The sequence below is a fragment of the Rhinichthys klamathensis genome, unplaced genomic scaffold, assembly GCF_029890125.1.
Source record: "Rhinichthys klamathensis goyatoka isolate OS25496 unplaced genomic scaffold, OSU_Roscu_1.1 h1tg000059l_1, whole genome shotgun sequence".
NCBI lineage: Eukaryota > Metazoa > Chordata > Actinopteri > Cypriniformes > Leuciscidae > Rhinichthys > Rhinichthys klamathensis.
Window position 1 is genome coordinate 8,876,287 of NW_026606604.1, and position 13,378 is coordinate 8,889,664.

Below are 13,378 nucleotides of genomic sequence, written 5' to 3' on the forward strand. Positions count from 1 at the left end.
AAAAAAAAAAAAAAAAAAAAAAGACTGGCATGGTGGGAGAAAACGCATATATATATACGATATGGACAGCAATAAAATCACTGCCTAGCACCTTTAATTGCTGAAATGACATGTTCCCATCTAAAACATTTACCATTTACTACTAAGGCATTAGTAAATACAGCTGTTTATACTGTATATATACTTTTATACTGTATGTTGCATCACAAAAACATTACACAGAATAAGCATAAAATATCTTTAATTAAAATAACCTCTCGGAAATAGTGGATCGGAGTATGGCTGAACAATATTGCTTAACATAGCCCTCGAATTCAAGTAAAGTACATTCAATTACACGTTACACAATATATTTCAAACCCGTTGTCTTTACAAATGCATAACATAAGTCGAGTGGTCCCAGTGCTTCAGAGGAGCTGATGGTGACCTCCTTGCTTAACCTGCGAGATTTAGCGATTGGCATGTCGGCTTCTATTAAGACTCATGTTGCTTGTCACGGCTTGTGCATTGCTGTTCAATACAGCTGAAAAGACGAATTTCACTCACAGTCCAAGATTAAAGCATAGCATTAAGCAAAACCCAACAAGGAACGGCACATTAAGGAACTACATCGGGGTTTCATGCAATTATTGCTATTTCTTTTAAGCTGAAATCTTGTGCATAGCAATTGCTATAAATGACATCGTTCAGAAACACACAAAAAGAATATGCAATTACAATGATCTGAGGCACAAATACTCCAAACCAAAGCTGCTCTGGTTGTACAGTATGTGATCGATTTTGTGCGTGATTTCCCAGCGTGCCCACATGGACATTTTGCCACGTGCGTTCATTTTGCAATGGGGATTTTCTAGATCTTGCAGCCTGCACAAAAAGTCCACTGGGTTTCATTAAGCTTCGGCACTGCTGAGACTGCCAGAGATTACAGCCTGGCAGGGAAGGACAGCAGGCACAGATGGCATGTGCTCAGGTATCGGCTGTAACCCTGCGTTTAATCTCAGATGCTGGCCTAATCTCTAGACCAATACAAATATACGTAAATACTCCATTTATGTATTAAATATCCAGTGTATGTATTGCTTCTCTTGTTTTGTTTGTCTATGCATCACATATGTATATCAGAGCATCATACAAAGTTGGCACACATTCTAATTCCAAATATTTTTGCATTTGCACTAATGAAGTAAACCAGAGAATGAAGCAGAAAGAAAGATAGAGGGGCAGTACAAACGCACGATTCCCTGCATAGCCTCTTTACTCTCCATACAGCGCATCTGTTGTGCTGGACAGCTGGCAGGTTGCCCAGCATCACTGCATGGAGGGTGAAGGTGCTTTGAGGCCCTTGGCCCGGGGCCCCGCGCTTGCAAATCCTACTAAGGAAGGGGGGAAGGGGTGGCGGGGTCTGGGGGATCCTTCACTTGAAAGAGGCACAGACTTTGCGATCTTTAAGAGGTTGAGGGGGGCGATAGTTATTCACCATGCAGCAGGCCTTCTCTTCCTCTGCGGTAAAAAGCAGAGATCGGAATTTTTTCATCTGTACAGGGAGAGAAAGAATGAGAAATGCTGTGAGTTTTCATCATCTGTTATTATTTATGTATTGAGGGAATGCTTATAGTTCTGCAAACTGGTTAAACATTAACTGTCCTAAATAAACTCATTTTCATTCGTTCTCACATTTTAAAGAGAATTTCATGTTAGTCAAGTTAGTTTTATATTCATAGAGGCTAGGAAATGAGGCATGGCGACCTGAGGTTATGTGCACATTGAACCAAAGTCGTGATGTTAACATTCGACAGGGTCGTGTTGATTTTCACAAAAGTGCTAGATGCCACAGAGGTTGAATAGAGAAGAAAATACAACTGACTATGACTATGGTTTTGTCTAGTTTGTCTGGTCTAACCGTCTCAGATGAGGGAAAATATCTAGCCGGTTTTAAAAATGGAAGGCCTGAAGACTAAAAAGATACCCAGACAACTACATAGTGTCGGCCCAGATCCGGGCCAAATCTGTGAATTCAACCGGATCTGGGCCGACACTGTTGCTGTCTGGGTAATATCAATCATGATTGGATGGTTTGTCATTGGATTGCATACATTTAGGTAGTTCACATGATTTTTTTTAAGTAGTGACTACAGTGTGCAATATATTTAATTTAAAACAAATTTTATAAATACATTATATAATTTTTATATTTATATATTTACACTGATTCATAATAACATGCAATACACTTTTAAAAATATATATATTTTGAATTTATAGGACTATTCACACTACTGTTCAAATGTTTAGGGTCAGTAAGATTTTATATTTTGAAAGAAGAAACGTTATTCATTTAAAATAACTGTTTTCTGTTTGAATATATATATTAAAAATTCAGGATTCTTTGAAAGTTCAAAAGTACAGCATTTATTTCAAATATTTCACTTTTTACCAATTTAATGGGTCCTTGCTCAAATAGCATTATTAATTTATCGAAAAAATTGAAAATCTTATTGATCCCAAACTTTTGAACAGTAGTGTAAGAGTTATTCGCAATTTTCACCAAAATATTTATAAGTTAAAAAGAAAATGTGATGTTCATATTTACCCATTTGCAAACCCTACCCAAATAGTCAAGTCAAGTCATCTTCATTTATATAGCGCTTTTAACAATGGAGATTGTTTCCAAGCAGCTTTACAGAGATAAACATACAATTTATGGTAACAGAGATTGTTTTGGCTTTATAGCGATTTTTTTTTTAGGACTAGTTTTCTTAAGAAGGTTATGTAAATTTGTGTTTCATTTATGTTACTTGTGATTTTAGTCCTGTTCAAATCAACAAGCTTGTGTTTTTGCTCACGATCTCAGTTAACTGTTTCTGTTAATAACTGTTAAGAGTCAACAAGGTATTCTCTGCTCTTTTAGAGATGCACATCCAAATCTCTGTGCGAGATGCCACACTTTAGTACTTAGCATGTGGCTTTTAAACTCCCCTCAATGCTTGTATTGCTGGTATAAATTGTGTCACCTGCGCAGAGCTAACGCTGATTGGCTGCTTGCAGACGATCCATGTGACGCTCTCGTACAGAGGGGGGGTTGTCAGAGACCCTGGGTACGTCCAGTACTCCAGAGATTTCGGGAGCAGGCAGGTTGGGTCAAAGTTTGTGAATGAGGTCTGCTTTCCCTGCAAGATAACAAACACACAATTGACCATGAATGAAGCAGAACTGATTTCAATCTTCAGCAAGAAATAAAAATGACAATAAAATGTAATTGAATTGGTAGACATGCCTTGGACTTGATAGCATCCATAGCATCCAGAACCTTCTGAAGCTTAGGATTGTCTTCACCGATCTGATGGAAAACAAAAACAAAAAACAATTTTTAAGCCTAATTTTGTGGGAAGGCATAATATTTAGAATATTAAAATATAGAAAACAGTAATATAGAGAAATATTATTACTTTAAATTGAAATAAAAATATAATTAATTCAAAATAACTAATTTCTATTTTAATATATTTTGAAATGCAATTTATTCCTGTGATCAAAGCTGAATTTTCAGCATCATTACTCCAGTCTTCAGTGTCACGTGATCCTTCAGAAATCATTCTAATATTTGCTGCTAAACAAACATTTCTGATTATTATAAATGTTGAAAACAGTTTTTTTTCATGGAAACTGTTACATTTTCTTTTAATAGATCTGATGAATAGAAAGTTTAAAAAGCAGAAATAGAAATTTGTGAAAAGGTTTGTGAAAAGAATGTGACTGAGGCATACTATTTTGTTTAATTTCTTTATATTATGTTTTATTATTACATTTGATTTATTTTATTTCCGTGCAAAAATATCATAAGCAAGTGCTGTGCCTGTTTAGTGAATTCGTTCTTGTGTTTGCAATTCTCACTATTAACTAGTAGCTTATTATCATGCACATTACTAGGATTTTGGCTGTATATTAGTACATATAAAGCATATATTAATGCCTTATTCTGCATGAACATATTCTACATCCATTAATCCTATACACCTAAACTTAACAACTAGGAGTTTGAATTAAAAGTTATAGTTGGTTACTAATGAGAATCGGACCCTAATCTAAAGTGAGACCAAAATGTAAGATTGCACACAAACCTTCAGAAAAACTCCGACCACAGCAAGACCATCAGGCTTATTGGCTGCTTCCCCAAAGCTGGGATATTTTGTGTTCCAGTGGACCAGATGGAGCTAAAGATGAATTTATTAGGTACATTAATATTTAATCATATATATAAAAAAATCTCCATGAACACATTTGCCCAGTATATGCTCAGGGATTCATACCTCGGCTGGGTAGCATTTCCCATCGACTGTGTGCTCGGAGCCTTTGTCGTCACTGGACCCCCAGTGGAAGTGGAACTGTTTGAGTCTGTATTTACCTGAGATCGGGCCGTCTGTCAGCACTATAGAGCAAACAAACACAGTGATATATGTTAAGTCTGTTGCATAATGTGTAGGTTAAATGGTTAAACTTGCTACACAGGTCTCTCCCTTTTCTTAAATAGCCTTCTTAAAACAAACCATTCACTGCTTAGCAGCTTTAATGCAATCTTGTGTGTACATGTGTGATTTCCCACAACTCTGAAAAGAAGCTGTCACTGGTGAGTGAGCTGAGGTGTTGCACTGATATTTTTTACACATCAGTTTAATTTTAGGCTTTACACTTGCTTAGACATGCAATGCAATAGACTATAACCTATAAATAAGCATAACCTATAAAATTGTGTTTGCAAACTATCTATTAAAAGTTACAACATTACAGAATGCTGTTGTAAATTAATATTTAACTATGTAGTAGGAGCAAAAGCCAACTTTCAAAATGCTTCCAGAAAGAGCACATATTCAATAGTGTGCAGAAAAAGTTGCTTTAAAGTTTTAAGTACAATCCACTCGGATGTTTCAGTCATTTTAACTGAAATTACATTAAAACATGAGTTTAATATTTTATAACTTATAAAAATATTTTTGAAAATTACTTAAATTATTTTTAATGAGTTAAAGCAAAGTAAAAACATAGTTGTCATATTGACCATATCATTTTTTTTACAGTGAATATTCAGCAATAATACTCTGGGATTACATTATTATTGTAAGTTTTCCTTCTTAGTATCTAGGTTAACACTACATTCGTTTCAGGAACACTCTGACTAAGTTAAGCTAATGATTAATACAAGAATAGGCTGGCAATTCATTATAAGAAACAACAAAGAGGTCACGAACTTGAGCTGTCGTTATCATCGGCGAAGGTCACTTGGAAAGAGTGTCCATTATTCAGGATGTCCAGTGAAGTGGTGGGGTCATACTTCAGTTTCAGCGGCTTCAGTGTAGCATCATAAGACGCTCCACTGGTTTGAATGTCTATTGGAGACTGGCGAGGTCCATTAGCAATGGGGAAGTTTTCACACCATTTCTGAGGTCCTGCAGTGGAAGGTGACACAGAGGTTAAACAGTGCTATTCTATGCATCTGGCACAAAAATACATTTACAGTGCATGAAATGATATTCATAAAACAAATAATACACATTTGAGCAGCATCCATCCTTAGATTACTAAATGTATTTTTCAATGGTTGCTTTTTAAACCACAACAGTTGCTTAATATCTTTTACATCTTTGCTGGAGGGAATTAAAAGCCTTTATATGAAAGAAGAAGAAAAAGGAAATTTGAAAATAGGCATTTGAATAAACATATTTAAGGGCAAACACGTGCATTTGAATTGCAGCGTCCAAAGTATTATCTGCATTTGGGATGAAATAAAAAATCTTCATTAGTTTGAAGAAGAAAAAATATATAGGCCAGTTCTACAAAATACCGATTTATATGCATTTATTTATGCATATAGTAGGCTATACGTGACATCTGTACATTCTGTACTTGTCACATATAGTGCTGAATGTGCAGTAGACAAGGTGATCATGTCTTAGTTGCAAAGAGGGCAAATGCAGTTAATGAGGCATAATATGATTAATTTTACATGTTATATTTAAATAGCCTATGAAATATGAATCTGAAAAATCCAAATCGCGTGTGAGATCTTAGCCTACCGTTATGTAAAATGTAAATGTAAAAAAAAAAAAAGTAAATGTAAATGTACCGTTGTGGTCTGCGTATCCCCATCCGTGAGACATTATGACAGCTGTGCCGCGGTTCTCTCAAGTGTCCTCAAGTGTCCTAAAGCAGTGTAAGTGTCCTCAGACAGAGAAGCTGTAGGTTTATATAGCGCCTTTCTGGACGCAGTTTGTTCACATGACCGTATATTAAATATGTGATCAGCAGGAGGAGCTAGAGAAGAGATCGATATTGCGCGCGCTCACTCTTTCGGAATGCGCGCTCGCATCGGAGGGAATATAGGAGTCCGTTTGCTTTGATCTACGGATCCATTCGACAGACATTCTTAACATTCTGTGATTGCGTAATCAGATACTTGTGGCACGCCAGGTTCTGATGACGTAAAGTGACAGTGTGATACAGTAATGTCAATGAGTGCAGTAAATGAATCATCCCTCCATCAGATCCTCCAGCAGAGAGAATGAATGGCGGGTTTACGCAACACTCTGCTACTACAGCTAATATTTGACGCTTTACAAAGAAATACCTTATGACTGAAAACAGAAATTCTTTTTAAAATGTGCTACAGTCAGTGTGTGTAGCCTAATGAAATGATGAACATATAGACTAGCGTAGGCTACTACCATATTGTATTTAGGCTATAGTGTCACAAATGTAACACAAACACCAACAGATAGGCTACTAGCCAGTAATTCGTGTATTTATTATTATCATTATCAATATTATTATTATTATTATAGGCTCTACAATAAAATAAAGGGATAAAAATAAAATAAAAAAGTAACCTTTTTTTTACAATTTAGTTTTTAATTCGTAGATTTTAAATTATTATTATGATTGTAGTACTGGAAAATAGCTTGCAATTTATGTAAATAGTAAAACCGATGTTATTTTAGTCGAGATGTTTTTAAATACCATTTGTAAATGTTGCTATGTGCATTGATAAAGTTACTATGTTTTGGATTTGATTGCCATCTCGTGGTCGAGACTCGAAACTACGCTCGACCTCAAAATGTGAATAAATGCACAAATGTATCCTGTTTGATTATTAAAAAAAAGTAGGCTAAATGTCTAAACCAAATATATGTTTAGAATTTGTATAGGCCTAGATTAATGCTACATATAAGGCCTATGTGTACATTTTCATGAACAATAAACAATAAATGCATATTACTTTATAGATATTTTAGAAATTGTAAGATATTACAATCTATCTGAATCTACCACACAACTTATTTTCAGTCTTATGGCTGAGCCTGCCTGAGAGTTTTGTGTGAATTTACGAATACAGATTTGAAAAGCTGAACTGACAAATAAAGTGTAATTTCGCAGTACTTTGTTTGTTCCAATAGTTTAATTTCAATCAATCGTGGCCTTCTCTTTAGTGTTCGCGAACTCTCCATATCACTAGATGGCGCTAATGAACATTTACACTGCCGGGAAAGCACAGAAGCCACAGCACACATGTGGTTGGAGGAACGAGCTGTTGATGGGTTGATAGTTGAAACTGCGTATACCTGTTTATGGAATAGAGGCGACGTTTTTATATGTAGTTGAATTTGTTTCTTTAGACACGTTTACTTACAAATCTAGCCACATATTGGTATCCGTCTGCTGTTCATATTTGGACCTCTCATTTAACTGGGATTTAGACGTCCAGATTGCGGCTTCATTGAGTTGAGGATTCACCAGAAAGTCTACAGGCTTCAAGATAAACATGGCCAAAAATAAACAGAGAGGTAAAAAACAGCAGAATGTATTTCAGGTTGCGAACAAACAGTCAAAACCCAAGACCAAAGCGAAACCTGTCAAGACCTCTCTGAAACATGTAAGTTCATGTTTTGTTTACATTATTAATGTGTTTTTAGGACTGGGCAGTTTTGAGATTTTTGCGTTGAATATGTTGACATTCTCCCCCTAGATAAACACTGTGAGGAATGAAAAAGTGGAGAGCTTAAATCAAATGTTCACAGAAGTACAGCAAGATGTAAGAAATATATCAAAACCCACGACTAGTGAATCCAAAAAAGGACAGAAGGTAAAAAATCTATATATTTTTTGCAGCTGTAAAATTGCTATGTTTCTATACACTTTTTGTAAAGTGTGCTGGTGTTGTGTTGGTGTCTGAAATGCCAGTTGTCTGTTTTATCTAATGTAATGACATGCATGCCTTATGTGTCAGTATGCTGTGTGTAGATTGTATAAGATCTCATGTAAACTGTATATTTCAGGTGGTCAGAGAAGCTCCACGGGAAGCTGTCAATGTGGATGGCGCTGCACAGCTTTTCTCTCAACTCTAGAAAAACATTTTTACATACAAAAAATGGACTCTGGACTAATCAGAGAAACTTTATATACCATATAAGTTATAACAAAAACAGTCCATCATGCCTGCAAGTCATCAATGTAATTTTTTTAATGATTATACTTGCAGTCTTATTCTGTATGTGAATCGCACAGCCACGCTTAATTCAATATATATATAGGTTTGGAAGTTTTGGGAGTTGAATATTGTCTTTGCTTGCTGAAGCATAAAGAGCAAAGTCATTAAAGACTGAATATCAATCAGAGCACTTTTGTAACAATGTTTTTTTTTCTGTTGTATTGAGTCAGCTCTAACGGGCTTTATATATTCTTCGGATCGATGTTTGAACCTGTGACCCACTTGCAAGAGGGATGGCCACTCGAGTTGCTGGCATTTAGAACATTAGCTGGTGTTTTATTTGAATTAGAGGTCAGGCTTTTTTGAGTTCTCAGCACTAAAACAGCATTTCGGAGCTTCATTGTGAATTGGCTTACTAGTCAGCTATTTCAGCAACAAACGTCAATTCTGTCATCTTTTCTCTGCCTCATGATATTTCAAAGTTTTGCAGAAGGTATGGTTTTACAAAAATGGAGGTGAATTCATTTTTGGGGGAACCTTTCCTTTAATTCCTGTATGCAAAATTTGTTGAGAAATTTGAGAACTTTTTGAGAACTAATTAAACCAATGAGTGAGACATGTGCTTGTGTATGTGTATTATATGTACACTACAATGCTATGGTTTAAGCCATCCTTAAAAATATTTTGGTTTGAAGCAAAAATAAAAAAGGGTCGGTAGGTAGGTCTATATTTTTTTTTTCTAGATTCAATGTAAAAAAAAAAGGATAATTTTGGTCATGGTGATTACGTCGGTATGAATTTAAACAAATTTGCATATCGTGACGTCACTGACTGGGTCTTCAACCCATGCCTTCGGGCGCACCATTGCGAACCTCATTCTGATACAGGTTATAGACCACAAACAATTTGAAATCTTTGTAAAAAAAAAAACATATTTATTGCATTAATTCCAGCTGCATTCATTTGGGGAAAAAAAGGCAGAATAAAAAAAAAGGAGCCACTAGATTTCAATGAAAGTGTTTTTTCAGAGGGAAACAAATAAATTAAAATGACTAATCTCACCAGCGCCGCGCTGACCAATAAAACAGCGCGTTTGGCACTATTCGTTTACATTTGACCCATACTGTTACAAGCCCCCTTTCTGGTCTAGGGGCAGGAAAGGAGGGTAACAAAAAGTTGCAGGGAGAGAGTGAGAGATTTGACCCATAAACATCTGCTATTATTAACGGAAATCAGTGAGGTCAAATGGCTAGGCGCATTGTAGGAAACTATAGGCCGATTAAGTAGTCCTGCATATTATGGAATGGTCGATTTTCTTTTGTGCAATTTAGTACATTTCGGTATGGGATGTGCTGTTTTATTGGTCAGCGCGGCGCGAACTATTCTCACCAGCGCCGCGCTGACCAATAAAACAGCACATCCCATACCGAAATGAACTAAATTGCACAAAAGAAAATCGACCATTCCATTGGCTGGCGCAAGCAAACACTTCTCCCTGCGCTGTCGAGTCTGTCGCGACTCGCGCGGCTCGGTTCCATTGAGCCACGCAGATTACAAGTCAGCGCAGCACGAACTCAGTAACACACCGCGCCGTTTCGTCCCCCTTTCGGTGTGTTTGGCTTCCCACACTTATGTGTGTTTGTTTGTCAGAGCCTGCAGTTGCTGTGTGACGCGCGTTCGCGGTGGGCATATCGTGACGAGCTAGACGCGCTCCGAGAAAAGGCCGTTAACATTAATGGTGTATTCACAACGAACGCGAATAGAGCGTCAAATACGCGTCTATCGCGTCTAGTTAGACGCTTGAACATTCGCTCGAGTTCAAATTTTTCAACTTGCGCGGAAGACATTCGCGGCAAACGCGTCGCCCAATTCGCGTCATTCGCAACGCCCGGCGCGAGTGATGCGTCTATTCGCGTCTTTACATTGACTTTGTATGTAATCTACTCGCGCAAATAATTAAATTCGCGTTCAACATGACATCATGACTTTGCGTAAACATACACGCCACTTTCAATTCAAGTGGCGTGTTATCTATAGCCTCGTGAGACCATCCTGATCTCGCGAGCTTTCAAGGTTTCACTCGCAGATCAGTCTGGATACTTTCCGTTAAAGAAAATTTGGGAGCAGTTCACCAAACGAACGTCCAATCAGCGTTGGCTTTGAGGCGGGTTGAGGTGTGACGCAACGAGAAGCGCGACAGTTCAGTCCAAAGAACATGTCGGCTTCAGCGGATGAAACTAGCATCAGCGTGGCTATCGAGCAAGTTTTATCGGAATTACAGAGTATTTCTTCACTGAAAGAAGAGCAAAACACTGCTCTGGAGGCTTTTCTCAGAGGAAAAGATACGCTCTGTTAGTACGTCATATACTTCGTTGATCTGATTAGTTGATTTGGCCCGTCTATCACCAACATAGGCCAATCAGCTAACCAGTATTTTCGCCCTTACCAAAACTACTTCAACGGAAGGTTTCCAGATGGATATGCGGAGCAAATCCATCTGGCGGAGTCAGGTTATGTTATCTATACGCATTTTGAAATATCCGCGTGTATGTCCACGCCGAAATCTTTTGCGTGTATGTCTACGCCATTAAATGTCCGAGTGATTCCGCGTGTATGTCTACGCCGTTAAATGTCCGAGCGAAACGAAGCAAAATCTATACATCTGTGGAGCGATATTTCTTTTCCTAGGATGGTAGGAGAAGACTCATAAATGGTATTAACCCCAGTGACGGGTAGGTTTAGGGACGGGGTTGGGGTAGGTCATATATTTATATATGCATAATACAGTAATATAACGTTAAGTCAAAGGCGTTGATAAACACGCTGAAAAGCGATTATGCGTGTTGATAGCACGCCAAAAATGGAAATACGAATTGGCGTGTCATACATACGCCATTTCATGAGATCGAATTTCGAATAATGAGCGACTAAATGTAGGCTCATACAGCATAGCTGTCAACCCTCCCGTTTTTTCCGGGTTTCTCGCGTATTTTAGCTCTTTTCCCGCTGTCTTCCCGTTTTAGTATTTTCCCGTAAAATATCCCGTATTTTTACGCTCTGATTGTGTTAACTCAGACCACGCAACTATCTGTGTGGCTTGCACTTGGGTTGCTGGACTTGCGCACCCAACGTCATTTTTGCCGCGCGCACCTTCGCGCTCGTGCGGAGCGTCGAGTATAAACAAGGCTTGATTCCGGGAAATCTCCCTTATTTTCAATGTTCAATGTTGACAGCTATGTCATACAGACAGGGGCGTAGCAACCGGGGGGGACACGTCCCCCCCACTTTTAGAAACAGGTGATTCTGTCCCCCGCATTTTTTTTTACTCAGCGCCAATATTTCCGCCCGTGTTCTCTGATTTGTTACTTAGACTTGAGTGAGCTAACATTCAGCCAATCACAGCGCGAAGCATCTATTGGGCGCGTCTGCCATGAGCTTCAAATCTTTTGTTGCTCTTGCGAATTTTCGTGTTTGTTTAGTCGCTTTGCTGTTTGGCCGTCTAATGCACCCCAGAAAAAAAGCAGAGGACTACATCATTTTTTTCAAACACACACTGTTACAGTATGTCGCGATGACATGAATCACACGTAAAGTTTCCTTGTTATGATTTAACCTACTGTAACGCAGTAAGACGTGTAAGACAACAGAACCCGTATGGGTTCACGTCGCGCCGGATTGTGCCGAGTGTGTGTTAAATGCTCTCCTACTTGTTGCTTTGGATAAAAGCGTCTGTTAAATGAGACATAACAGATTATTCCCAGCAGGCACACAACGTCATAAGACGTTGATATTTGGTTAAATTTTGGTTGCGACGTCGGGTGACCAAAATTCAATGTAAATTCAACATGTCAATGTTAAATTGATGTCCAATACCGAATACATTGATTTAGGTTTTATTGATATATTTTTATAAAATGTCTGTTGTATAAAATTACTGTAGGCTAGATGTAATCTGTTCTGTACTCATTGAACACTTTTTTTTTGGTCCAACTGTTAAGAAGTAAGATAAAAGTTATTGTTCAAGTGTAGTTTAACTGAAATATTGCAAATATCATAAAATATCTTTTATTTCATAAAAATAAAGTATAGATGTCCACAGTTGTCTGAAAGTCCCAATTAAGTCCTGCAATATTTTTTTATTTCGAGTATGATTTCACAAAAATAGGTTGCTGTAAACTATCATGGCATGTTCCCAAAATTGGCACTAGGGTGCTGTAAAATGCCAATTGCTATTCCATCTAGAATTTATTATTATGAACATCACCTTTCAGTCCCTCCAGAAAAACGCGATTATGCGATCGCATGATTCAATGCATAATCAGCCAAAGTCCGCATATTTATGCAGGGGCATTTTTTCAAATACGCCGTATAAATTGCCGATTTCCACGCAAAATATGCGGGGCTTGTATGATTTCATAATCCCCGCATTTTTGTTGCAAAAAAAAAGTCACATATATCTTAGCAGAAAGTTGAAAAATGTTGCGTTTGCTTCGATCACACGAGAGCAGCCGTTTCCCCCGGTTGGCATGGGAACGTTATAAAGTGACGTAATTACTCGACATGAACATCATTGGGAAAAAAAATGGGGAAAAAAGCTGTAAAACAGCAAACATTTTTTTCCTATTTTATTTATTCATTTTTACAGAAGTTGTAGCATATTCCTTTTGTAAAGCTACAGAACTTGTTTGACTCATCAATGTTTTGTAAGTTTGAGCCATGTGTTTATTAAGGTCTGACTCTGAAATAAAACAAGATTAAATATTCCAGCACTTTCTGTGATGTAGTATGTTTGCTTATCATAGGAAGTAATAAGAAATAGCTCTTTACATTAAGGTAGTAGCCTAGTGAGAACAGGGTGTTGGGGAATCACTTTTTCTCTCTTTTTCATCAAACCGCAGTTTT

The 13,378-nt window shown here is 37.5% G+C and overlaps 2 protein-coding genes across 2 annotated transcripts; one reads left to right on the forward strand and one right to left on the reverse strand.

The window, feature by feature from the left end:
- Nucleotides 1-1,354: 1,354 nt before the first annotated feature.
- Nucleotides 1,355-6,318, reverse strand: ca2 (carbonic anhydrase II). Its single transcript, XM_056249272.1, has 7 exons — nucleotides 6,119-6,318; nucleotides 5,244-5,441; nucleotides 4,308-4,426; nucleotides 4,119-4,211; nucleotides 3,275-3,337; nucleotides 3,012-3,167; nucleotides 1,355-1,534 (listed from the first exon to the last, which is right to left on the reverse strand). The coding sequence occupies exons 1-7, from the start codon at nucleotides 6,150-6,152 to the stop codon at nucleotides 1,415-1,417; spliced, it is 783 nt and encodes a 260-aa protein (XP_056105247.1). The 5' UTR covers nucleotides 6,153-6,318; the 3' UTR covers nucleotides 1,355-1,414.
- Nucleotides 6,319-7,747: 1,429 nt separating this feature from the next.
- rbis (ribosomal biogenesis factor) lies at nucleotides 7,748-8,658 on the forward strand. The gene is made up of 3 exons (XM_056249274.1): nucleotides 7,748-7,921; nucleotides 8,015-8,131; nucleotides 8,325-8,658. The coding sequence occupies exons 1-3, from the start codon at nucleotides 7,811-7,813 to the stop codon at nucleotides 8,391-8,393; spliced, it is 297 nt and encodes a 98-aa protein (XP_056105249.1). The 5' UTR covers nucleotides 7,748-7,810; the 3' UTR covers nucleotides 8,394-8,658.
- The last annotated feature ends 4,720 nt before the right edge of the window (nucleotides 8,659-13,378 follow it).